This window comes from Eleutherodactylus coqui, chromosome 5, assembly GCF_035609145.1.
Source record: "Eleutherodactylus coqui strain aEleCoq1 chromosome 5, aEleCoq1.hap1, whole genome shotgun sequence".
In the NCBI taxonomy this organism is placed as follows: domain Eukaryota; kingdom Metazoa; phylum Chordata; class Amphibia; order Anura; family Eleutherodactylidae; genus Eleutherodactylus; species Eleutherodactylus coqui.
In genome coordinates, this window is record NC_089841.1 from 26,427,145 (window position 1) to 26,453,670 (window position 26,526).

General features: G+C 43.9%; 1 protein-coding gene across 1 annotated transcript in view; it reads left to right on the top strand.

Moving 5' to 3' along the window:
* LOC136627344 (zinc finger protein 345-like) overlaps positions 1–26,526 on the top strand; it is a 501,744-nt gene that overhangs the window by 374,231 nt on the left and 100,987 nt on the right. Inside the window, exons 14-16 of the mRNA XM_066602359.1 lie at positions 6,846–6,948; positions 10,633–12,288; positions 12,373–12,712. Coding sequence (XP_066458456.1) covers positions 6,846–6,948; positions 10,633–12,288; positions 12,373–12,712 — 2,099 coding nt within the window. The remainder of the gene's footprint in view (positions 1–6,845; positions 6,949–10,632; positions 12,289–12,372; positions 12,713–26,526) is intronic.

Sequence of the window (26,526 nt, forward strand, 5' to 3'; positions counted from 1 at the left end):
GGGTGAGGGGATCCGGTGGAGACACCAGACCTAGCCTTGGGTTGTATACCCCCCAAATCTTACATACTCCTATCAGAAACGGTGAGAGAGTCTGAAGATCTCCGAAAAACTGTCTCAGGATCCATGGGGTCCCCAGCACCCGCCTAGAATCTGACGCATGCTCTATTTTTTACCCACAGCTTAGAAATCCTGTCCTTCATTAAAGTAAGGACGAAGTTTGCAAGTCATGGCTTGTAATAAAACGAGAAGTCTGGGAGACTCAGTCCCCCTTCCTCCTTAGTCCGGGTGAGCAGTCTAAAGCTAAGTCGAGATCTACGTCCCATCCACACAAAATTAATAATCAGGGATCGGATACTGAGAAGATGGTGCCAATCAAGGTGGACCGGGAGGGTTTGAACATAAATATAGAAACTTGGGGAGAGAGTCCATCTTTACAGCATTGACCCTACCCATCCTTGACATATATAATGGGCTCCATCTGCTTAGATCCAACCTGAGATTGTTCAAGTAAGGTAGGAAATGTAGCTCAATAATCTTTGCGGGGTCTGCAGGAAGCTGAACCCCCCCAGATATTTGATAGACAAAGATCTTGACTTGAAAGCAAAGAAGTCCGAGAGTTCTCTGACCTCAGTCTGAGTGAGAGTCACATTTAATATCTCTGATTTCTGGAGATTGACCTTAAAGTTGCTCACCCGCCTATACCTCTCAGAAGCCTTTGTCACGACCAGAAGTCCCACCCTAGGATTCGACAGGAACAGGAGGAGGTCATCTGCAAACAATGCCATCTTATGTTTAGAGGGTCCCACCTTCAGGCCCATCACAGACCCATTTTTCCTAATAGCGTTGGCTAATGATTCCATGGATAGGACATAGAGCAGAGGCGAGAGAGGGCATCCCTGTCGGGTGCCGTTGTGAATCGAGATAGTGTCCGATAAGGCACCGTTCATCCTGATTCTAGCCAATGCGCTATTGTACAAAGCTATAATCCATTCTGTCACCCTTTGCCCCAGCCCCACCCGACACAAGGTCCCCTCCAGAAACCTCCACCTGAACCTGTTGAACGCCTTTTTCGCGTGCACCGCGAGCAGACAAAGCGGTCTGTTCCACGCTCTAGCTAGAGAAATCAAAGAGAGAGACTTAACGGTATTATCCCTGGCTTCTCTATCAGAGACAAATCCCACTTGTTCTCTATGAATCAGATCTGGGATATGTTTACTGATCCTGTTAGGGATAAGTTTAGCGAACATCTTTACATCTATATTAATCAGGGAAATATGCCTGTAGTTCACACAGGAAAAGGGATCCTTCCCCGGTTTCGGGATCACTCCAAATTGCACTAGGAGCAGGGATAGTTCCTCCTTGAAAAGCTTATAAAATCTTGCCGAAAACCCATCAGGGTCCGGACTCTTGCCTGTCTTTAGGTCCCTAATAATCTCTGAAATCTCTTTGCAGGCAAAGTCCTCCCCCAAAGCCTCAGACTCCTGTACTCCCAAGGGACCCGGGCCAAACTCCTCCAGATAAGCCGCCTCCTTCTCCCTCTCCCCGTCTCCAACCGAGGGAGCCTTCTTATTTAGAAAGAGAAGGGCGGGTGTTTGAACTTTTTATTAGCTTTTTTTTTTAAATGAACAAAACTTTATTGATCTTTTACTTTTTTTTTCTTGTGATGCTTTAATCGCTCTTGCAGTATGATGTAATGCCATAGCATTACATCATAATACAGGTGGGCAGGCATTCTATCAAGCCACCCCATGGGCATGGCATGATAGGCATTCTGCATGACATGACACCCGCACGGCTCCCTGTGATCTCATATCTAGTGGCCGTACGGGTCCCCGTAACATCAGCTGGGTATTTAAAAGGTTAACAGCTCCGATGAGCCATGCGGCTTATCGGAGCTGTTGTCAGCAGGTGTCAGTTGTAAGAAATAGCCGGCACCCGCAGTGTATGGAGGGAGATTACTGCACAATTTCCCTTCATCTATACCCAATGCTGCAGGACATAACTGTACATCCTATAATGTTAAGGGATTAACCCCTTAGTGACGAAGCCTGTTTGCGCCTTAGTGACGGAGCCAAATTTTGGAAATCTGACATGCGTCGTTCAACGTGGCATAACTCCGTAAAGGCTTTACATATCCCAGTGATTCTGACATTGTTTTATCGCCACATGTTGTACTTCATTTAGATTGTAAAAAGAGACCGATATAATTTGTGTATATTTATTAAAAGTACCAATATTGGAAAAATTTTGAAAAAATTGTCATTTTTTCACATTTTCAACCGTAATATCTCAAATATGTCCAAACATACTGTACAAATTTTTGATAAGATATGTATTTCCATCTGTTTACTTTATTCTGAATGCACACTTGAAAAACTTTTGTGTTTTTTTAACCATTTAGAGGACGTACAAATTTAACATTACTTTTCAGCATTTTGAGGAGCACTTTGTTTTCCTGCACCAAGCCAAGTTTGCAAAGGCTCATAAGTGTCAGAATAATAGATGCACCCACAAATGACCCCATTTTAAAAACTACACCCCTTAGTGTATTCACTGAGGGGTGTCATGAGTATTTTGACCCCACCAGTTTTTTTCAGGAATTAGTTCAATTTAGGGGAGAAAAAATAAAATTTCATATTTTTGCAAATATGTCATTTTAAAGACATATTTTTTTCTTATAGAGCCCATGAAAATGAGGATTTACACACCAAAATGGATACCCCCGTTTCTCCCGTGTTCAGAAACATACCCATTGTGGCCCTAATCTTATGTCTGGATGCATAACGGGAGCCAAAATGAAAGGAGTAGTCGGTGTCTTTCAGAACATAAATTTTGCTTGAAGGCGTTTTAGGCCCCATAGCACTTTTGTAGAGCTCTTGAGTGGCCAAAACCAAAGAGAACCCCCACAAATGACCCCATTTTGAAAACTAGACCCCTTAACGAATTTATCTAGGGGTGTACTGACCATTTTGACCCCACAGTTTGTGAATGAATTCAAGCCAAGCAAAAGGAAAAAATTGTGATTTTCGTTTTTTTGTCAATTCTGTCATTTTAAAAACAGCTTTTTTTTGTACAGCACACGCATGAATGAAGCCTTTCACCCCAAAATGGATACCCCTGTTTCTCCCGTGTTCAGAGACATACCCATTGTGGCCCTAATCTTATGTCTGGATGCACAATGGGGCCCAAAACGAAAGGAGTAGTCGGTGGCTTTAAGAACATAGATTTTCCTTGAAGGCGTTTTAGGCCCCATAGCACATTTGTAGAGCTCTTCAGCGGCCAAAACCAAAGAGAACCCCCACAAATGACCCCATTTTGAAAACTAGACCCCTTAACGAATTTATCTAGGGGTGTACTGACCATTTTGACCCCACAGTTTTTGAATGAATTGAAGCAAAGCAAAAGGAAAAAATTGTGATTTTCGTTTTTTTGGCAATTCTGTCGTTTTAAAAACTGCTTTTTTGGTACAGCACACACATGAATGAAGACTTGCACCCCAAAGTGGATACCCCTGTTTCTCCCGTGTTCAGAGACATACCCATTGTGGCCCTAATCTTTTGTCTGGATGCACAACGGGGCCCAAAATGAAAGGAGTAGTCGGTGGCTTTCAGAACAGAAATTTAGCATGAAGGTGATTTAGGCCCCATTGCCCTCTTGTAGAGCCCTTGAGCGGCCAAAACGACAGAGAACCCCCACAAATGATCCCATTTTGAAAACTAGACCCCCTAAAGAATTTATCTATGGGTGTACTGTGTATTTTTACCCTACAATTTTTGAATAAATCTAAGCAAAGCAGTAGGAAAAAAATTACAATTTTCATTTTTTTGGCAGTTGTATCAATTTAAAAACTGTTGTTTTTGTACAGCACACATAGGAATAAAGACTTTCACCCCAAAATGGATACCCCTGTTTGTCCCGTGTTCAGAACCATACCCCTTGTGGCCCTAATCTACTTAAAGGACACATGGCTAGGCCTATAATGGAAGGAGCACCCGTTGGATTTTAGGGTACAACGGAATAAATTCCAGGCCCCATTGCCCACTTATAGAGCCATTGAGCGTCCAAAACTATAAAGAACCCCCACAAATGACCCCATTTTAAAAACTAGACCCCTTAACGAATTCATCTAGGGGTGTACTGCGTATTTTGACCCCACAGTATTTGAATAAATTTCAGCAAAGCAGAAGGAAAAAATTACGATTTTCATTTTTTTGGCAATTTTGTCAATTTAAAAACTTTTTTTTTTTGTACAGTGTACATAGGAATGAAGACTTTCACCCCAAAATGGATACCCCCGTTTGTCCCGTGTTCAAAAACATACCCATTGTGGCCCTAATCTACTTACAGGAAACATGGCAAGGCCTGTAATGGAGGCAACACCCGTATGATTGCAGGGCACAACTGAATAAATTCCAGGCCCCATTGCTCATTTGTACGGAATAAAAATTGACTCCCTAAAATCCCCCCCCCCCCCCTCCGCGCCCTTTTCGGCGTTCCCCAAATCTTAGATAAAAGTAATAATGTGAACTGTGTAGTATTTCCAAAGACGGGTAATTATGGAGGCTGGTTGGGATGGGCACATAGGGCAATAAAATCGGGTATCCCCCCTCCTCTCATGCTTTTTGGGGGTCATTTCTTGACCTCAGTGGCGGAGATGGGGTGTAAAAAGTGGCGTTCCGTGAGTCTCCCTAAGCTTGATGAGGTGCGGCGGTCTCACACAGAAGACGCTCAACAAGCTGCTCCTGAAACTGCAGGAAGGCGAGCGTTCCCGGGGCTTCTTGTAAATTGCGTATTACAGGTAGCGGTCTGAATAACGCCGGGCTTACGCAGCCGTAGGTGGATCCCGGCTGTGAGCCGGCCGTGACCCTGCGTACGGCCGCGCAATGTACTGCGCATAACTGCGTACTTACACGGGCGGTCATGCGCAGTACACTTTTTTTTTTGTTGTTTGTATTTCCCGCATCGTCGCTTAGTGATGACGCGGGTACCCGCAGCCCGTATACAACGTAGTTGCGTATGGGCTGCAGGTATATCCATGACCATGGAGCACAATGGGCTCTATGTTGCGGATATCCGCGGTAAAATAGAACATGCTGCATTCTCTTTTCTGCGAGTGGATTACACAATTCCAACCCGCTAATGTGAGCGGAATTGTGTAATCCAATGCGATTGATCTGCGTATTACCGCTAATCAAACGCATGCGGAATCCGTAATTCCTATCCGGTCATGTGAGACCGGCCAAAGGTAGATCGCTACCATTTTTTCACGTGACCGGGGACCGCTCAACGAGGCCACCCGTCACTGCTCCAGGCTCTCGGCGACCGTTGGTCGCCGAGAGCAAGGACGTATTAAGTTTCCTGGGCTCTCCGACTCCTGTACATGTGTCCGGTGTTTTGCCGGCAGTCGCATGCGCAGAATACGGGAAAGTTCACGGAAGAAGATTGCGTCGGGGTGCAAATATGGAGGCCTCCGGTAAAAAGTTTTATCTCCTCTCACCGATCGCATCGCTGAGGGGAGATGAACCTTCCCCTTTTTTTAACTTTTACGTGATCGCCATTATTCTTTGGATAACGGCGAACACGTGATCAAGAACCGCTCACCGCGGCCCTCCGTGAAATCTCCAGGCTCTCGGCTAAGTTTTGTAGCCAGGAGCAGGACGATTTTAAAAAACCATGGCTTTTGCGCATGCGCCTGCCACATTGGCGACGGGCGCGTGCGCAGAAGCTGGGGTGATGTCCGCGGATAAATCCGCAGGCCTTAGGTACGTCATTTCATCCTCCCTCACGGATATGATCCGTGGGGGGGGGGGGGGTGAAACACAAGCTTTTTTTAACTTTTTAAAACTTTTTTTTTACTTTTTGTACTTTTTTTTTTTTTACCTTTTACCCCTTTTTTTAATTTATTTTTTTTTACTTTTTGCACTTTTTTTTTACTTTACATGATCACTGTCATCCATTGGATGACAGTGATCATGTCTCTGGTGACATCCCTCTGCTCTTGGCTACACATGGCAGCCAGGAGCAGAGCAATTTTGAATTTCCCGGGGCTCGAGCCCCTCCGTGCACGCGCCCGATGTCAATCATCAGGCGCGCATGCGCAGACGGGGATTTCGGGTCCCGGGACATCGCAGAGGACCGGGGGTGAGTATCTTCACCTCCCCTCATGGATCCGATCCATGAGGGGAGGTGAAACTTTACTTTTGTTTTACTTTTTCAACTTTTTCGCGATCACCGCTATCGCAATGGATAGCGGTGATCGCGGGCCCGGGGACCGCTCACAGTGGTCCCCGATAACACCTCCTGGTTCCCGGCTACCTTCAGGAGCCGGGAGCCAGGAGATTTTAAATTTGCCGGGGACACCCGGGCTTCTGCGCGTACGCGTAACGTCATCGTCTGGCGCGCATGCGCAGAAGGCCGCCAGCGGGTCCGGGAGGACCAGATCTCCGGGGAACACCGCCGACAAGCCGTGTGAGTATTTTCAGCTGCCGTGATGGATCCGATCCATCATAGCAGCTGAATTACTACTTTTTTACACTGTTTTATTTACTTTTTTGCGATCGGCGCTATTCATTTTATAGCGCCGATCGCAATGCCGGGGGGGACTGCCCGCATCCTGGGATGACAGCTCCATGCTGTCGGCTACCTGCGGGCACCAACAGCATGGAGCTGTCACGTCCTCAGGCCAGTGGGCATCAATCCAAAGAGGATGCATAAAACTACGTCCTCTAGGTTTAAGGCCCACTTTCTGAGGACGTAGTTTCCCGATGGGGCGGTCGTTAAGGGGTTAATGCATCCCACACGACTTCTCTAATCATCTACTGACTTTTACAATATTCGTCTCACAGCTTTTGCATCAGGATGAAGATCTGACCAATATTAATACTACAGAGACAAATGTGATGGGCGATCAGTGGTATAAAGAGGAGATTCCTACAGGTAACTGCCCAGGTGAGTAGTAACCACTAAATACAGCAAAGAAGACTCACAGATTCTCCTCGGTCAGCGGCTGCTGATAGTTATGTAGATTTATAAGCTCTGGGATCTGTCAGTTTCTGCTGTATATTCCCCCATTCAGCCGGAGTGCAAACTAAATATGTATGACATGTGATACCGTTATAGGTGATAACACATAATGGGCATTTACAGCACAGACATGAAACACATCTATGCGAGCGGGAACTACTATTCATTATATGATATCTATACTATTCATTATATGATATCTATACTGAACTAACGGTCCTTTACACTGACCAACTCTTGATCTGACGTAACGAGCACTGATCACAATACCAAAGATGGACTCATAGACCCAGATAACAGAATACACTGCTTGAAGACAAGGTCCCAAAGAATAGAAAACTCATGAAGATCCCATTCAGACAGCCAATTTTCCCCATCTGACTTCTGTCCATGTAGTTCATAGGCCGCACTTAGACCCTTAATAGCCAATTAGACTATTTACATAGACATATTTTTTTTATTTGGTTCATGAGAAAAAACTCACAGCATGTCTTATTTTTGGTTTGATTCACGGACCAGAATCAGACATGCGATGTCTACTGCCTGCCAGCATGGGGCAGCATACAGTCCGTATGTGTCCATGTGATGTCCAATACGAGTTCTCGGGCACAACTCACACTTCGCCATCTGAATATAGCCGACCAGATAAATCATATATCAGGTGTCACATCTTATCTCTCAGCTGTGAGTGAATGCGGTTTCAATAAAGATATCAATATGTCCTGAGCCAAGTCAGTGATCACCAGCACTTTGCACACTAGCAGTAGGAATTATATCTCAGGAGGGTTGGATCCCTTTAAGGAGCCCCCCAGTGGTCAATGAAAGGTTGCTCTGCTCCCCGCTGGCAATTCTGCTCCTCACCTCACACTAAAGACTCCAACACCATCCCCCACCCGTCCCCCGGGGCTCTCATTAATCTCAGTATATGGGAGCCCAATCTATCTCATGGCAGCTCTGTGTAATGGTCAGGGGCTGTCTGGCAAATTTTGGCCTGGGGGCAGGAATATATCACAGGCTCATGAGTAGCGGCCCGACATAAGGATGTGTTCACTCGTAGTGGATTTTTTGCTGAAGAAAATGCGCAACAAACCTGTGTCATATTTCATGTTTCAGTCTTCACCACTGGTGCGTATTTTGATGTGGATCTGCATCAAACTTCGCTCCTTCAATCAAAAGGGTGAAATCCGCTACAGATGTGTGTAAAAATCTGCATCATAGAGTGTGGATCTTGATGCAGATTTTGGTGTGATCTCACCCTAAGGCATCATTCACATGAGCATGTGTTTTGCACACAAATAATGCACGCTTCTAAAAGAACCAATGGGTTCCTATAGAAGTGTTCATATGCGTGGAATTTGAAGTGCAAAACAGCGTGCACCTAAAAAGGATAGGACATAGGTGCGCGTTTTGCAGGAGTTTCCATTGGCTCCTATGGGAGCAGGAGTTAATAGAAACTCCTGCGCGTGGAATAAATTTCCCACTGCTTACAGCAGGACATTTAAAAGGTGCTTTTGGCCAGAAGCACCTCTTAAATGTCCCGCTGTTAACTCCTTCAACCCCACGGGGATGAGGGGACTCCCGGAAGGTTCCATTAATCCCTGCGGGGAGTTCCCTCATCACTGAACACTGTGACAGCACTGTCACAGTGTTCGGTGATGAGGGGACTGCAGCGGAGGGACGAAAGAATTCCCTGCCACAGCTGTGGCAAAGGAGCTCAATGCTATCTCATTGCTTTCAATGGGGCCGGCGCTGCTGCCACCCCATTAAAAGTAATGGGATGAAGGAAATTCCTGCAGGGAGTTTGGGGGAAGGGCTTGAAATATAAGCCTTTCCCTGAAAATACACCCTAGCTGTAGAGAAAAAAGAAATAATTAACACACTTAGAAGCGCTGCTCTTCTCCCCGTTCCCGGCAGTCTTCTTCTGTATTCTGGTGGCTGGGGATTGAAAAATCCCCTCCTCCAGAAAGCGCTGCCTCTGATTGGCTGAGCACTGTGACCAATCAGAGGCAGCGCTCAGCCATTTATTGAATGACAGCTGAACTTCCAACAAGACAGGAAACTATGAAGTGAGCAGTCTGCAGGTAGAAGCAGGGGCGTACAATGAACCAATGGGCCCGAAGGAAAACTCAGAATGCCCCCTTCCCCCACGTGGATTAAAATAATATTATATACTATAATATTTTCTTCTCTCTGGGCCCAGACTGCCGCTAATATTTCTTGTAGCCAAAACTTACTTCAGCCCACTCTCACCATCAAGCAGCTTCTGAAACCACTAGTGAACTTTTAAGTGTTCCCCCAATAATATGCCCACTGTGGTCCCACTAAGTATTAGTGCCCCCCGTTGTGGTCTCACTTTATGGAATAGTGCCCACTACTGTCGGCTCAGTTAGTAAGGTGACTCCCTCTGAGGCTCCAATTAATTATGTGACTCCCTCTTTGTGGTCTTAATTAGTATTGTGATCTCCCTCTGTTCCCCTAATCAGTGGTATAACTAGTGGGACCCAGAATAAACTTTAAACACCAAAAAATATCCTCCCATATCATGTCCATCTCCAAGTGGCTTCATCATCCTCCCATGTCCCCCACACAACTCTCATCATCCTCCAAGATCCTGTAAACAGTCCCTATCATCTCCCAAACAACCCCAATCCTCATCAATGTACCTGAACAGCCCCCATCATCCTCCACTCTCCCCCAACAGTATCCATCATCTTCCATTGTCTCTGTCATCCTCCATTGTGCGCTTTGTCTCACAGGCTCACAATGTGACCTCACTTCTTTTTTCCGGCGCGGTCACTCAGGCTGCAGTGAACGCTGGAGCCGGTGAGGGAGGTCATTCTGTCAGCCTGTGAGAGAGAGAGTGGGACATGGCAGTACCGTGAGTAAGATTGTCGGCACTAGTAGCAGCAGGTGACCATAGCTTTAAGAGCAGGGAAAACTAGATCGCCATAAACATGTGAGGGGGAGGAGAGCATGGCCCGGTTGGCACATGCCTCCCTGTCCCTGGACTAGTCTTGGTCATACGTTACAGCATATAGAATGATTGATTGTATATACTACACTGTTTTATAGATGAGCAGTTCTGTACTTGCTGTACGCCGTGTGTTACTGACATCCTGCTTCATGGGAGATTTTTTGTGAGTTCTTTATGGAAAAAAAGAAACTAATCTTGGTGCAGAAATGGCCGAACTCCATCTGTATGTGGAGGACTCTGCTTCAAATTACTTTTTATGACCCTTTTCCAGATCCCCCACGGCCCCCATGTTATTGATGGAAACCAGAATTAGTTACTTGTAAGTCCTAATTCACATCTGTAGTTTTTGGTGATGTTTTCTGCACTGATAATCGCTTGGTTGAGCGAATGATTCTCACTGACTTTCTTTGTCAGGATCCGTGTTTACACCCACCAGTTGTTACATGAGCTGACAGTTGTCCGTAATGGATCTTTTGAGTGATTACTTTAGTGACTGTCAGCCTGTGTAAAACCACCCTTAGATGATGATTACATTTTGCTACATGACTTGTTTTTTTATCTGGAAATGTTATAAAATATCAGCATCATTTTTAAAGTCTATAGTATTAAAGAATAATTGGCTTTATTCTTGGCAGATGACTGGAGCGGGGCCTCAGAGGGATGTCTGCTATCTGCAGATTGTAAAGCAGAGGATTGTGGTATCACACAAGATACATATGAAGAACCTGCCATTACCACAGATGTCCCCTCAGCCGTTTACAGAAAAGATCCATCATCTGTTCCTCTTATAGAGGTCCCATCTTCTGGTCCATCACAGACTGATAAAAGTCACAGAAGGGGAGAACATCAAAGAGCTCACACAGGGGAGAAGCCGTATTCATGTAAAGAATGTGCAGAACATTACTGCATTAAATCACATCTTGTTACACATCAGAGACGTCACGTAGGAGGGAAGACGTTTTCTGGTTCAGAATGTGTGAAATGTTTTGCAGTGAAATCTGCCCTTGTTGATCATAAGAGAATTCACACAGGAGAGAAGCCATTTTTATGTTCAGAATGTGGGAAATGCTTTGCAGAGAAATCGTCTCTTGTTAAACATCAGAGAATTCACACAGAAGAGAATCTGTTTTCTTGTTCAGAATGTGGGAAATGTTTTGCAGGGAAATCAGACCTTGTTAGACATCAGAGAAGTCACACCGGAGAGAAGCCGTTTTCTTGTTCAGAATGTGGGAAATGTTTTGCAGGGAAATCAGACCTTGTTAGACATCAGAGAATCCACACCGGAGAGAAGCCATTTTCTTGTTCAGAATGTGGAAAATGTTTTGCAGTAAAATCACATCTTGTTGATCATAAGAAAATTCACACAGGAGAGAAGCCGTTTTTATGTCCAGAATGTGGAAAATGTTTTGCACAGAAATCAAAACTAGTTAAGCATCAGAGAATTCACACAGGAGAGAAACCATTTTCTTGTTCAGAATGTGGGAAATGTTTTGCACAGAAATCAGACCTTGTTAAACATCGGAGAAGTCACACAGGGGAAAAGCCGTTTTCTTGTTCAGAATGTGGGAAATGTTTTGCAGTGCAGTCAGCCCTTGCTGATCATAAGAGAAGTCACACAGGAGAGAAGCCATTTTTATGTTCAGAATGTGGGAAATGCTTTGCAGGGAAATCGTCTTATGTTAAACATCGGAGAAGTCACACAGGAGAGCAGCCATTTTCATGTTCAGAATGTGGGAAATGTTTTGCAGTGAAATCAGACCTTGTTAAACATCGGAGAAGTCACACAGGGGAAAAGCCGTTTTCTTGTTCAGAATGTGGGAAATGTTTTGTCATGAAATCAATTCTTGTTGATCATAAGAAAATTCACACAGGTGAGAAGCCATTTGTATGTTCAGAATGTGGGAAATGTTTTGCAGGGAAATCGTGTCTTGTTAAACATCAGAGAAGTCACACAGGAGAGAAGCCATTTGTATGTTCAGAATGTGGGAAATGTTTTGCACAGAAATCAAACCTTGTTGCACATCAGAGAAGTCACACAGGAGAAAAGCCTTTTTCTTGTTCAGAATGTGGGAAATGTTTTGTAGCAAAATCAGTCCTTTTTGATCATAAAAAAATTCACACAGGTGAGAAGCCATTTTTATGTCCAGAATGTGGGAAATGTTTTGCACAGAAATCAAAGCTAGTTCAGCATCAGAGAATTCACACAGGAGAGAAAACCTTTTCGTGTTCAGAATGTGGGAAATGTTTTGCAGTGAAATCAGCTCTTGTTAAACATCAGAGAAGTCACACAGGTGAGAAGCTGTTTTCTTGTTTTTTATGTGGGAAATGCTTTGCAGGGAAATCAGACCTTGTTAAACATCAGAGAAGTCATACAGGCGAGAAACCGTTTTCTTGTTCAGATTGTGGAAAATGTTTTGCTGTGAAATCTGTTCTTGTTGATCATAAGAAAATTCACACAGGAGAGAAGCCATTTTTATGTCTAGAATGTGGGAAATGTTTTGCACAGAATTCAAAGCTAGTTCAGCATCAGAGAATTCACACAGGAGAGAAACCATTTTCTTGTCCAGAATGTGGGAAATCCTTTGCACAGAAATCAAAGCTGGTTCACCATCACAGAATTCACACAGGAGAGAAACCGTTTTCTTGTTCAGAATGTGGGAAATGTTTTGCTCAGAAATCAAATTTACTGCGACATCAAAAAGTTCACACAGGAGAGTGAAACCCTACAAAAAAGGTAAAAAGTAAAGTGACATGTCATACACAAGAAAAGGTGTAGGTCCGATTTACCTGCTTTTTTTATGTTTATAGTCTGTCAATTATTTTAATAAATAAAAATTAAAGTTAGTTTTCTTAATATTATTTTTCAGTGAATGACCTAATTGCTTTAAAGAATCTTCATTGCTCTGTGAATTTGTACACAAGAAAAGGGAACCAATTTAGAGCAGTAAGTGATAAATAAGAAATATATGTAATAATTACCAATAAACATCCGTTATCCAGAAGCAAACAGAATCCAGATAACACACCTTTATATCAGCCGTGTACATAGAGTATTTCACACTGATGAACACAGTGAACACTAACTTACTTTCTCTATTCTGTTACAGTTTGGAGTTGCGCTGGTTTAAGTGTTAGTTGAGTGACACGGGCCAAAATGTAAGCAGTGCACCGCAGACTAAATACTCGACCCATTGCTAATTGCTTAAGATTTTATTTGTTCTGGCAATTGCCTTACCCTTTCCAGGACACAGGTAAAATACTAAAGGGATATAACATTTGAGCAGCTCTACTGTTTATGTTGTAATGTGTTTTGAGGTCAAATGCCATAAGATGCATCCAAGGAATGTGCCACAGCTGTGTCTTTCACAATAGAGAGTTCACTATAACTCCAGGCTTTGAACTCGGAAAACAAAACTACGAAAATAAGCATTATCGAATCAAATTAAGGGCGATGTACACCCAAAGGTGTTGAAGATTGAATAATTTTGCAGACGTTAAAGAAAAAAACCTTAATAAGCATTTTGATTTTTTGCACTCTAACATCTGCAATTTAATTTACAAGAATCTCCAAAGGCTGTTGATGAAGCCCAAGTAGTTATTAATCGCATGTTTTGCCAACTCAAAAGGCAAAAAGATTGGATATGGCTTTAAAGAACAACAAATGGGTTGACATATAGCAATTTATTAAAATAATTAAACACATTTCTGAATAATAAGTTAAATTGATTAAAATTGTATAATGATTCTCCTAGACAAAGGTTAAGTACATAAATCACCAAATGATAGAGATAAACATTTACCTTACAAGACACTACACATGAAGAAACTCACAACATACAAACTGTATTCATCTATTGAACAGAGAAAGTAACAGCGAAGACGAAACCAATCCTCATTGGTAAGAGCCTTCGTTCATCATCATCTATCAGCTAGAGAGGTGGCAGTGAAAGGCAGAGAGAACTCCTGGAGATTTACACTGTGCAGGTATTCCCGAACATGTGTCCAAATAAAAACCTCTAATTTCATGCCACCAGACCAACTCCTTATATACTAAGAAATTAAGTTTAATCAGTTAGTCTGACCTAAGCTTGCATATTTGCTTTAAAAAAACAAAGTGTTATCAATCTGAGACCCCCTACCATCTGAAGTAGCCAGCTTCATTGATGAAAGATTCAGAATCAACAAGATTCAATTCCCTAGACAATGATGATGATATCACATGATTAGCAGACTCAACAAATTCATGGCAATACAATGCATATAGACAGAGTTTAAACAAATCTATACAAACGGAATTGTAGTTAATACAATTAACATTGTTATGGATAATTGTAGTTGATACATTTAACATTGTAAGTATAGTTAATAAAATTAACATAATTTTAGTTGATACAATTAACATTGTAATTGTAGTTGACACTATGTGCAGATATTAACATGGTCTCCAGCAAGTCTATAAGATTCAGTTATACAATCCTTATAATTTATGGTTCAAACAAATTTTATTTAGTCATCCATTCAACTAACGTAGGCAATCACATAATGTAGTTATCCATCATGCCCTGCCACCAACATTAAACACTGTTCCAATAGCTTATTTTGCAATACGATGACTATATTTTCCAAACGAAATACTTGTAGAAAAACTTCGGAAATTAGAGCATGGAAGTAGAAAATAGGAAAAAGAGAGAGGAAAAAAAAAAAAAAAAAAGGGATAGAAAAGAAATAGACACAGAAGATCTCCGATGTGCCCAATAGGGGCACCGTCCCCGCTCGCTCGTTTGTACCTTTGTTTAGGAAACTGGAACTGTGACAGTTTACTTGGATATATCCCCTCTAAGGAGCCATTCCTTGAGTCGATCAGATGGTCTCAACATCAACCATATCGTCCACGTCGCGTAGAACCTCTGAAGCCTACTGTCCTCTCTGGCAATGGTCTCTTCTAATTGTCTTAAATGGTCTATGTTTTCCAGCCAGGTAATTCTGGTTGGAGATGCTGTTGACTTCCATAGCCTTGGGATTGCCTGTCTCATGGCCAAGATGAAGAATCTAAGTAGACCCTTTTTTGCCCCTGATATGGAGCCTGGAAAAATTGATAACAAGGCTATTTCTGGGGAGAAGACGATCCCAGCATGAGTTAAAGCATTGTATAGCCTATTGACATCCTCCCACAAGTTCCGGATCCCAGGGCAAGACCACCACAAATGAAGGAAATTCCCTTCGCCTGTCAGGCACCTCCAGCATCTATTTGATAGCTGGGGATAGATTCTAGCTAATTTGTATGGTGTTTTATACCACTGGGAAACTAACTTGTAATTCATTTCCTGCAATTTACTTGAAATTGACACCTTATGTGTCAGGATCAAAGCCTTTGACCACTCTCCATCTGGGATTAGTCTCCCCAGTTCCTTCTCCCACTGTACCTTAAACCCCACAGTTTCATCCTTTGTCTCCTCTGCTAGCAGAATGCGATATGAAAGGGAAATCTCATTTGTTGGCGGGACCTTGGCCACACACAGCTCCTCGAACCTCGTCAAGGGCTTATTTAATAGTGTCATTGTTCCCAGAGAGAGGGCATAACAACGGATCTGCAAGTACTGGAACCACGCTCCGGCCACCGGTCCCTCTGATCCCAGAATATCTTGTAACTTTTTAAAATTCCCGTTCTCCATTACATCTCTGATACGTGGTGTTGTAGCCCCTAGTCTAGCCACCAATGATCTATCACCTGTCGGGATTGGCAGTCCAGGGTTTCCCATTAGTGGGGTGAGTTGTCCAGGACACGATACCAAGCCTTTCCTTTTCGCAAAACCATCCCAAATATCCAGGATTATTGTTAAGAGGGGTGGTAGTCTCAGTCCTTTCCTATTTTCTCCCCTAGGTATCCAGAACAACCCCGGGGCCTGCCCTGGTACTGAGTCCTGCTCCATAGCCACCCACAATTTGGTGTTTCTATTATGTAGGAGATCCAGAACGCATTTGCATATCGCCGCTTTGTAATATAGGTCAAATTCTGGTAGACCCACTCCTCCCACTTCTTTCATTCTAATGAGCGTTTTGAATTTTAATCGCGGCCTAGATCTTCCCCAAACAAATTTCGTCGTTAATCGTCTGATGCGGAGCATAAAGTTTCTGGGAAGCCTAATGGGAAGGGTCTGGAATAGATATAGAAGTCTAGGGAGTGAAACCATTTTTAAGACGTTGATCCGGCCAAACCAGGACATTGTTAGAGACCTCCAAAGTTGTAAATCTTTCTCTAGTTTGGAGAGTGCCGGTTTAAAGTTAAGTTCGAAGAGTTGGTCCGGGTCCGAGGGTAGAGTTATTCCTAAGTAGTTTATTTTGTCAGCGCGCCACCGAAAGGGAAAGGAATCGTTTAAGTGAGCAGCTTCCTCTGGTTTTACCGTAATATTAAGGATTTCGGATTTATGTGTATTAACTTTAAAGTTACTTAACCTTCCAAATTGTTCAAATTCTTTAAGAATACTGGGAAGGGCAATTCTGGGGTTGGTCATAAATATTAGCAAATCATCAGCAAACAGGGCCAGTTTCTGTGCTGAGGTTTCCGTCCTGTATCCCTTAATGTTTGGGTTATTCCTTATGGCATTTGCCAGGGATTCCATGACGAGTATGTAGAGTGTGGGTGACAACGGACACCCCTGTCTGGTCCCGTTTCTCACTTCTAAGGGCCGTGAAAGGGATCCGTTGACCCTCACTCTAGCCGATGGATTTTTGTATAGGGCCATAATCCACTCTCTAGCCCTAGTTCCCAAGCCTATCTTTTGTAGTGTTGCCTCTAGGAAGCCCCAGTGGACCCTATCGAAGGCTTTTTCAGCATCGACTGTCAGTAAACTAAGGGGCTCCCTGGATTTCTGTGCCCTCAAGATGATGGAGAGGGTTCTAAGGGTATTATCCCTAGCCTCGCGACCCGGTACAAACCCCACTTGTTCTTTATGTATTAGGGTTGGTACCAGGGGTTGCAGTCGGGTGGCTATTATTTTGGAGAAAATTTTTGTATCCAGGTTAAGAAGTGAGATGGGGCGGTAATTACTGCACTCTAGCGGGTCTTTCCCTGGTTTGGGCAAGACTGTAATGATGGCCTGTAGGGCCTGTGGGGGGAAGGGACACTTGTTTGATATGGTATTAAAGGTTTTTGCTAGGATAGGGCCAAGCAGATCCCCGCATAGTCTGTAAAATCGCGGCGTAAACCCGTCGGGTCCCGGACTCTTGCCCACTTTTAGGTCCTTAATTACCGCCGACACCTCTTGATCCGTGAAGTCCATCTCTAATGCCTGGGCCTCTTCGGTCGGGATAGCGGGAGGGGCATTCTTGTTTAGGTAGGCTTGTGCTATTGCATCGTCTTTAGACTGGCTAATATTTGTTTCGCTTTTAATGTTATATAAACCTTGATAATATGTTTGAAATCTGTCAAGGATCTCTCCCGTGGAATGCAGCATTCCACTGTTGGCAGAATTAATGGCAAATATATGGGACTGTGCGGTCTTAGGGTTTATAGCCTTTGCGAGCCACTTGCCACATTTGTCGCCATATTCGTAATAACTCGCCTTAATTTTGTCCCTGTGGCAAAGGGTTGCCTGATCTAATATGTCCAAAACCTGGCCACGCATGTTCGATATGTCCGCCCGTAATTTATCTGAAGGTGATTTTTTGTTTGAGGTTTCTAAAGCTCCCAATTCCTCCAGTTTCCTTTCTAGCTTTTGAGAACGCTCCTTTTTAAGTCTTGTGCCATGCGATATGCACACCCCCCGAACCACACATTTTAAGGCCTCCCATTTTATTGGCGCTGCCGTACTATCTAATTTATGGTCTTCCTCGAAATTTTTTTATCGCGGACCGAATATCTCTCAGGCATATTGCATCGTTTAGAATATTATCATTTAACCGCCATGTGTTTCTTCCCCCTCGGTCCCCCGTAAGAACTCTAAGCGATCCGTAGACCGGAGCGTGGTCCGACCATACAATGTTTCCTATAGAGCTTGTAGGGGACGAGTCTAGGAGTGTGTGTGACACCAACAGGTAGTCTAATCTACCGTAGCTGTTATGGGCTACTGAGTAGTGACTGTAATCTCTAGATCCTGGATGTAAGATTCTCCAAAGATCTACTAACTTCATAGAAGTCAGTACCCTCTTAAGTCTGCACAGTGCCGCAAAGGAGACGCCAGACTTACCAGTAGATGAGTCTAAAAGGGGGTCCAAGCACACGTTGAGATCTCCGCCCAGGACCACTTTTGATCCCGCTGCGAACTGCGCCAGCTCGTCAAGGGTTTTCAGACCGAACTGGACCTGTCCCTGATTGGGAAAATACATATTAGCAATTGTCAATACTTGGTAACCAACTGAAATTTTGATGAATAAATATCGGCCTTCGGGATCTAACTTGGATCCCAGTAGGTGATGGGGGAGCTGCTTGTGAATTGCAATCGAGACCCCCCCTATTTTTTTGTCCCTGTGGGCGCTATGATGCCACGTGGTGTAATGTCGTGTCGTGCATCTTGGAGTGCTGGCTAAGGTAAAATGAGTCTCTTGTAGAAGCGCTATCATTATGCCCTTCCTATGCAAATGGGACAAGATTTGTCCTCTCTTTGCAGGTTTGTTTAGGCCCCTGGCGTTAAATGTGCAAAACGTCAGCTCCATCATGTAATTGGTGTAGCAAAGACGGCCCCATTCACCGAGCACAAGGAGACAGAAAGAAAGAAATAAAGAGTAAGAGAAAGATGAACACTAACACACCCGAAGAGGGGTGTGGGAAGAGAAGGGACCTCCGGAAACCAGTCCAGAGTTGTTTGGGATGCTACTAGTTGACGACTAGTGCAGGGACGGCAAAAACGTCCGTCCATCCCTTGGGGGGCGAAGAGGTGCATGGCAGGGATATGTCCCCGTTCACTCCGACCGGACAGTTGGGGTCCTATCTGGACCTTGTCAATCAATAGGCAAACACTATGGCTTACTAGGTAAACTACCCATTTCACTCTAAATACTACGACCTGTCTTATATGTTGAATAGTTGCGCCAATTTTAAACTCTTCCAAATAGGGATGTTACATTCTTGTGCTTATTCCTCTCTGACCTACATTTTCCCCTGGGACTGACTACCCTGGGTGACAGGGACAGAGGAAAAGATGGAGAGAAGGAGGAGGAGAACAGGGCACAACATAACAAAACAGAACTCTCCCTGGGTTTGCTCCCTACCCCTCACACTCCCTCCACCCGCGTCCCTCTCAAATTATGCATGGAGAAGTTGTCTCCCTCCTCCCAGCGGCATCAGCGTTATGCCAGAGGACCCGAAAGATGTCCTATATTGTCGAGTTCGTTATGGTGTATTTTCTTACAGTGTGTCTGGAAGTACACAAAGCTCATAGCTGGCATGTATTATGACGTAGTATTATGGAAAGTTCTATTAATTTCCTTCTAGTTTTGATTATCTTTGTGGCGTCTTGCATTTCTTTGAGATTTTGGGTTCATGGTTTCCCACTGCTCTCTTGGTGGTCTGGAGGGCAGCGACAGCGGCACCGGCCAGTCCGGTAGTGTAGTTGGTGGCAGGTTTAGAGTCTCGAGGAACTTCGGGAGATCGTTCAGGGTTCGGAATGAGGCTGATCTCCCCTCTCTTGTGGCTATGAGTTGAAAGGGAAAGCCCCAGCGGTAGGGAATATCTCGTTCCCGCAGGGCGTCCACCACCGGCTTTAGGGCTTTGCGTTGTTGAAGTGTGCGTCTAGCCAGATCTGGCAATATCAGGATTGTGGAACCTTCATGTGATTAAATCTTTGCAGAAGCGCGCCCGCCTAAGAATTGCCTCTTTTTCTTTAAAGAAATGGATCCTGCAAATAATATCACGCGGCCTTTTGGGGTTTGTAGATCTCGGACCCAGGGCTCTATGTATACGGTCAATGTCGAGCTGTTGGTCTGCGGGTCTTTGTAGCAATGAGGAGAAAAAGTTCTGTGCCCATGATTCCAGTTGTTCGTTCTCTATATCCTCGGGTAGGCCCCTTATGCGCAGATTGTTCCTGCGGTGCCTGTTTTCCAAATCTTCTAGATGGGACATGATGTCAGTGATTTGCGCAGCCTGGGTTGTTATCGCTTGGTCGTGGGCAGACAGGGTGGATTGTGTTTCTTCCTGCATTTCCTCTAATTTGTTTACTCTGTTCCCTATCTGGTGGACCTCAGTTTGAAGGGACGACAGAGTTTGCAGTTGCTTCTCCTCGAACTGCTGGAATAGCAGGACAATATCAGCAGTCGTAGGAAGGGTCTTTAGATGTTGTTTCCAGTCCCAATCCACTTCCTGCTGTGTGGCATCATTTCTAAGTGACCTAATATTTAATGCTGGGGATGTGCATTGTTCAGGATACATTTTCTCCTGTGTAGAACTACAAGTCCCAGAGCTTCCTGCTGCACTGTGGGTATGTAATTTTCCCAGGTCACTGTGAGTTGGAGACACTTTCCCTGTTTTGTTTTGTAAAGGACTGCAGGTCCCTTGTAGATTTGCAGTGTTGGGGGAGGGGGGCTTTCCTCTGGCCTTGTGGGCTGCTGCAGCTGCAGATGATTTCTCCTGTGAGAGGCTCTGTGCTTCAGGATAGTCTGCAGCTCTGGGTATGGAGGGTTTTCTTTTTACACTGAGAGCTGGAGTTATTGTGGGTGAGTTCCCACCTGAAGGACTGCTGTGCTGTTGTGAATTTGTGGGGCTGGAGGGGGGAGACCTCTCCCTCTCACTGTGGGCTGAGGACGCTGCAAGTGTCTCCCTCCGTGGGGAGTTACAGTGCCCATGTGTCTCTGCTATGCCGGAGGGGGAAGATTGCCTGCTTCTGCTGCTGGCTGGTAGTGTGAGAGGCGTCTTACCCCACTCCTGGCATTCTCCTGTGTCCTCCACTGCGCTCCTGCCGGCTCCGCTGGGCTCCTCTTCATGTGCAGGCTGCCGGGATGTAGAGCGCCCACGTGCCGCCGCCATCTTGGACACCTGTCGCGCGACCTCCGGTGTTCCGAAGTAGCGGCCGATTTGACCAGTCTCCTTCCCCTCCGCTGCTCCAGGACCCTCCTGACGCTTTCTCCTTCCCGTCATTGTTGGCAGGGGATTGTTTCAGCTGCCGGTAAGTGCCTATTTCAGCAAGATTAGTCGGTAGTGGTGGGGAGTTACTAGAGGAAGCTGCTTACCCGTCCATGCACAAGCCACGCCCCCCAATCCTTATAATTTATACATTGAACAGTCATGGCTGTATGAATACAAGCACCAGAACATGTGAAAAAGACTTGGGTATACTAATAGATCATAGATTGAACATGAGTCAACAATGTGATGCAGCAGCCAAAAAGGCAAATAATTCTGGGATGTATTAAGAGAAGCATAAAGTCTAGATCATGGGAGGTCATTATCCCCCTCAACTCTTTTTCTTAGTCAGACCTCATCTGAAATACTGTGCCCAGTTCTGGGCACCCCACTTTAAAAAAGACATAGACAAACTGGAACAATTTCAGAGAAGAGTTACCAGGATGGTGAGCGGTCTGCAAATCATGTCCTATGAAGAATAGTTAAAGGATCTGCAATAGCTTTCTTCAGATATCTGGAGGGTTGTCACAGTGCAGATGGATCAGCCCTTATCTCATATGCACAATTAAGGACCAGAAGCAATGAGATGAAACTGAAAGGGAGGAAACACAAATTAGATATAAGAAAAAAATTTCTGACCAGTAAGGGTGATCAATGAGGGGAATCGGTTACCATGGGAGGTGATGCGTTCTCCTTCAATGGAAGTGTTCAAACAAAGGCTGGACAAATATCTGTCTGGGATGATTTAGTAAATCTTGCACTGAGCAGGGGGTTGGATCTGATGACCCTGGAGGTCCCTTCCAACTCTACCATTCTATGATTCTAAGATTGAGGGCTACAAATAGCCAATTATACTTGCACCACATCACATGAATAGCAATGTGCACGGCTGCCTTGTTCTCCCCTTGGGTCACGCCAGGTGTCAAAGCGTGCCAGGCTAGAAGGTGCTAATGTTTGTTTGGACAATAGGTTATTCTAAATGGGGAGAGCTCTAGAATGCATAGTGTTTTAACTTTGCCCTTGCACTGTGTCCAGAACATTTTCCATGCACAGACAGCTGTTTCAGGGTATTTGCCCTTCATTAGTGTAAAGTATGAGTCTGGCTTGCCTAGTGAGAAGCCAAGGAGGGGGGTCAGAAACGCTGTCTTTTCTCCTTAGAAAGAGCACTTAGACAGTCAGTGAGGAGGCTGCAAAGGCCATTCATGCTCCCCTGGGTAATATGCAAATAAGGGAGATGGAATAACACCTCCACAGTGCCACCTATTGGAAGGCAGCATTTCTTCAAGCCAAAGTTAGATTCTTTATAAAAGCCTTGTAACAATGACAGGGAATTAAAAGCAAAGCCAGACTCCACGCACAGACAGCTGTTTTAAGGTATTTCATCAGTGTAGGTGCTCTCCCTAAGGAGAAAAGATAGCGTTTCTGAACGCTGTTCCAGGACTCTCACTAGCTAATGTTCATGTGGTCAGAGGTTTGGGTTTTTTTTACAAATATTTATTATACCTTCTCTGGAGGAATCAATGCCCACCAGCACCCGACAGTAAATGCATCTCCCAGGTGCATCTGATCCTTAAAGGCTACCCAGTTTCCTGCAAAAACATTTATACAATTGCATAAGTGGGCCAGAAGGATGCTAGGCCTCTGCAAGCCTCATTTCAATGCCGAATCATCATATGCAAGACTGACATTGCAGTAAACCATTGCATATGCTGAAGACTTCCAACGAAACAGCAGAATTGACTGCAGAAAATAGAAAAAAAACAACCATCAAAAATTATCATAGCTGTTCTTTGTATTCTAAAAGGACAAAGTTAATAGAGCTGCATGCTATTCCAAATTCTCGTTGAAAACTTAACATGATAGAGCAAAAAATGCTGACTCTGAGAGAAAGGATATAACAGCAAAATGGTCCTCAGCTTGCTAGTTATAGGAAAAGCGTCTTTTGATTTTGCGCTTTTGGATGTGAAGTTGCAATACAATACAGAAATAGATAGAATTGATCAAAGACCTTGCTTACGCTCTTAGCTTTAATTAATAGGGCCATTTGCGGTAAGAGCCTGCGCTACTGCCTTGTCCACAGGACAATTCTTTCCAGTATTGGTCCCGGCAACTCTTCCATTTCCTCCTTAGGTCTTCAACTATTAAACGTGTTGTTTTTTTTTGTTTTTTTTTAAGGGTTTAAACTAGTAATTGAGAGGACACCACCATACATATTTTATGACGCTGCATGGGAGCATTCACAGCACTTCCCACCCATATACTGGTTCATTAGCCCAAGGCAGCAGTTGCGTTGAGGCAATTCTTTGTGAACCCAAAACATGAATGAGAACTAAAGTGGCTGCTGGACATCTATATTGCACCTGCAGAACCCAAATTACAAAACTACTTGTGGCCAATATAAAGTTAGGGAAAATAAAACCACAGCACTGCTTAGCAGATCATAGACATTTTATAAGTGTAAAACCGGAAAAAAAAAAAAAAAAACCACACGCTCACACATCTAGAGTTGGGCCCGGAGGATGCTGCAGCTTTGTTTTTACATTTTATTACCCATTGATGAGCACGAAAAGCCAAAAGAAAAAACAAGCACCGTAAGGACACTACTTCTGACAACTGCTATGGCATAGATCAGGGTACTACAATTTGGCGCAAAATGGCAGAACCAAGATCACATATTGGTATATTACAAGTACACAATTTTGAACAACAAACTACAGCTCAATGTCTTTCAGGCCCAACACAGTTTATACACTCACACAACAACAAATTCTGCATATAGCACTAACTTCAAAGCATGTTTCAAACTTTCGCATTTTGAGACGAGGTGCAATGCGCTCTCAGCCAATGAACTCCAAAAAACCCCTCAGCCACGACCTCCCATCAATTTTCATGCAAGCTTCTAATGCAATATTCTTCATGTCTTGTATCCCACAGGTTGGGTCTGTCATGGACCAAAGCGATTGTCCGCTCCTTGACTATGGAAATCCGTCGAATTTTCAGTGAGGTAATCAGCTTTTAGCAAACCACAACGTGGAGTTGTTTTTCTTCTGTCCTCTATACACCCCCACATGACTCCACCATGCTCTAGGTCACTATAAGCCCGCCCTTATTTATTCATTCAACATGTGTCCCTATGGCAACATGTGCGATATCCCAAGGCATTGCACGTACACCGCAGATTTGTGTGTCATGATAAAAACACGCAGCATCACATCAGCTAGAATGTTGCAAGTCAAAACATTGCCATTGCAATGTATGTGTTTCATTTATCCTTTTCTACAGCACTATCGCATAGCAGATAAGGCACACAAATTTTCCCTCAAGTGTGCAAATGCCCTTTGTGTGCGATTGTGCCCTCGCCAAGCCCCACACAAACATTGGCACAATATATATTTATATAGCTGGTATAAGTCAGGTCACACCAGTATGCTCCATATCACTACTATATTTTATCTCCCTCTCCCTCTCTATCTCCCTCTCATCTCCCTGTATACAGTGATCTGGAGTATGCTTGTGTAACCTGGATATCATCTCTATATAATTATATATGGATAACTGGTATAGGTTACACAACCTGGATATGCCGTAGTCATATGGACCATGCTGGCATAACCTTGGTATCTTGTGTGTGTATGTATGAGTATATATAGTGTGGAAATGCAATACCAAATACGGTCTGTAGAGGCTGAAGAGCAGACATTCCAAAGAAAGATTGGCAAAGAAGAGGTGTGTGCTCCCTTGTTTGAGAGTGGTTAGTTGCAGATCAAGCTGCTACCATGAGTCTGGCAAGGGAGGATGCCCCTTAGATTGACACCCTGTTTGGTTAAAGCTAATAGGTGTTTGCTCTCATTGTCATGCTCTAGGCCTATGTTGAAGAGGGCAAAAGCAGTTTGTTCTTTAGTGGCCAGATGGTCAGGTATGTGTTGATATGAATGTCTGTACTGTGACGTAGTAGAACAACAGTGTGAAAATTATGTTACTTTTGCTGTCTGTTATGCTACCATAATAAAGATTGATTTTACCAAACATCTGGCCTGGACGTGGGTTACTGATGTGCGACCACTCATCTAGAAGGAGGAAAGATGGTAATGAATATCACACAACTGAAAGAAGCAGTGCAAAACTGAAAAACATGGAGGGAGATTACCTTTAGGATCACCAAGGGTCGTGAACGACTAAACAGCTAACAACAACAAAATGGGAGGAATTGAGCTAAGCAGTAGCACATGTGAAAAAGACTTGGGTATACTACTAGATTATAGACTGAACATGAGCCAACAATGTGATGCAGCAGCCAAAAAGGCAAACACAATTCTGGGAAGTATTAAGAGAAGCATAGAGTCTAGATAATGTGAGGTAATTATTCCCCTCTTCTCCTTAGTCAGACCTCATCTGGAATACTGTGTCCAGTTCTGGGCACCCAACTTTAAAAAAGACAGACAAACTGGAGCAAGTTCAGAGAAGAGTTACGAAGATGGTATGCAGTCTGCAAATCATGTCCTATGAAGAATGGTTAAAGTTTCTGGGAATGTTTAGCTTGCAAAAATGAAGGCTGAGAGGAGACTTAATAGCTGTCTACAAATATCTGATGGGTTGTCACACTGCAGACTGATCAACCCTATTCTCATTTGCACAAGGAAAGACTAGAAGCAATGGGATGAAACTGAAAGGGAGACACAGATTAGATATTAGAAAAAACTTTCTGACGGTGAGGGTGATAAATAAGAGGAACCGGTTACCATGGGAGATGGTGAGTTCTTCACTGGAAGTGTACAAACAAAGGCTGGACAAATATCTGTCTGGGATGATTTAGTAAATCCTGCACTGAGCAGGGGGTTGAATCCAATGACCCTGTAGGTCTCTTCCAACTCTACCATTCTATGATCAACAACAGTATATATGCACATGTATGTATAGCTGGTATAAGTTATACTACATAACATATAATTATATATACATAATACTAGAATGGTCCTTATTACTGTATACAGTACAGGACATGTATAACCTATACTAGCTGTACATTAATAATTATATACAGGACATACGAAGCAACAGGAATGCAGAGCAGATTAGACAGTTCCTGTTGGTTGGGGACTTAATTCTTAGGGGGACAGAAAGGACAATCTGCCACAAAGACCAGGATCGTTTTCCTGGTGTGTTCCCTTCCTGGAGCTCAAGTTCGACACATCGTGGATCGGGTTGACAGATTATTAGGCGGGGGTTGTGATGACCCATTGGTCATGGTGCGCATTGGCACCAATGACAAAATCAGAGGTTGATGGAGGACCCTTACAAATGATAATAATCTTTATTTAGTAATAATCTTTATACAGCGCCAACATATTCTGCAGCGCTTACAAGACAGTGGGAATAAAAACAAGACCACAGTTACATTAAGTAATCAATTGATGGAAATAGTAGGGGTTAGGGTCCTGCTCCAATAAGCTTGCATACTACAAATAATGGGGTGATA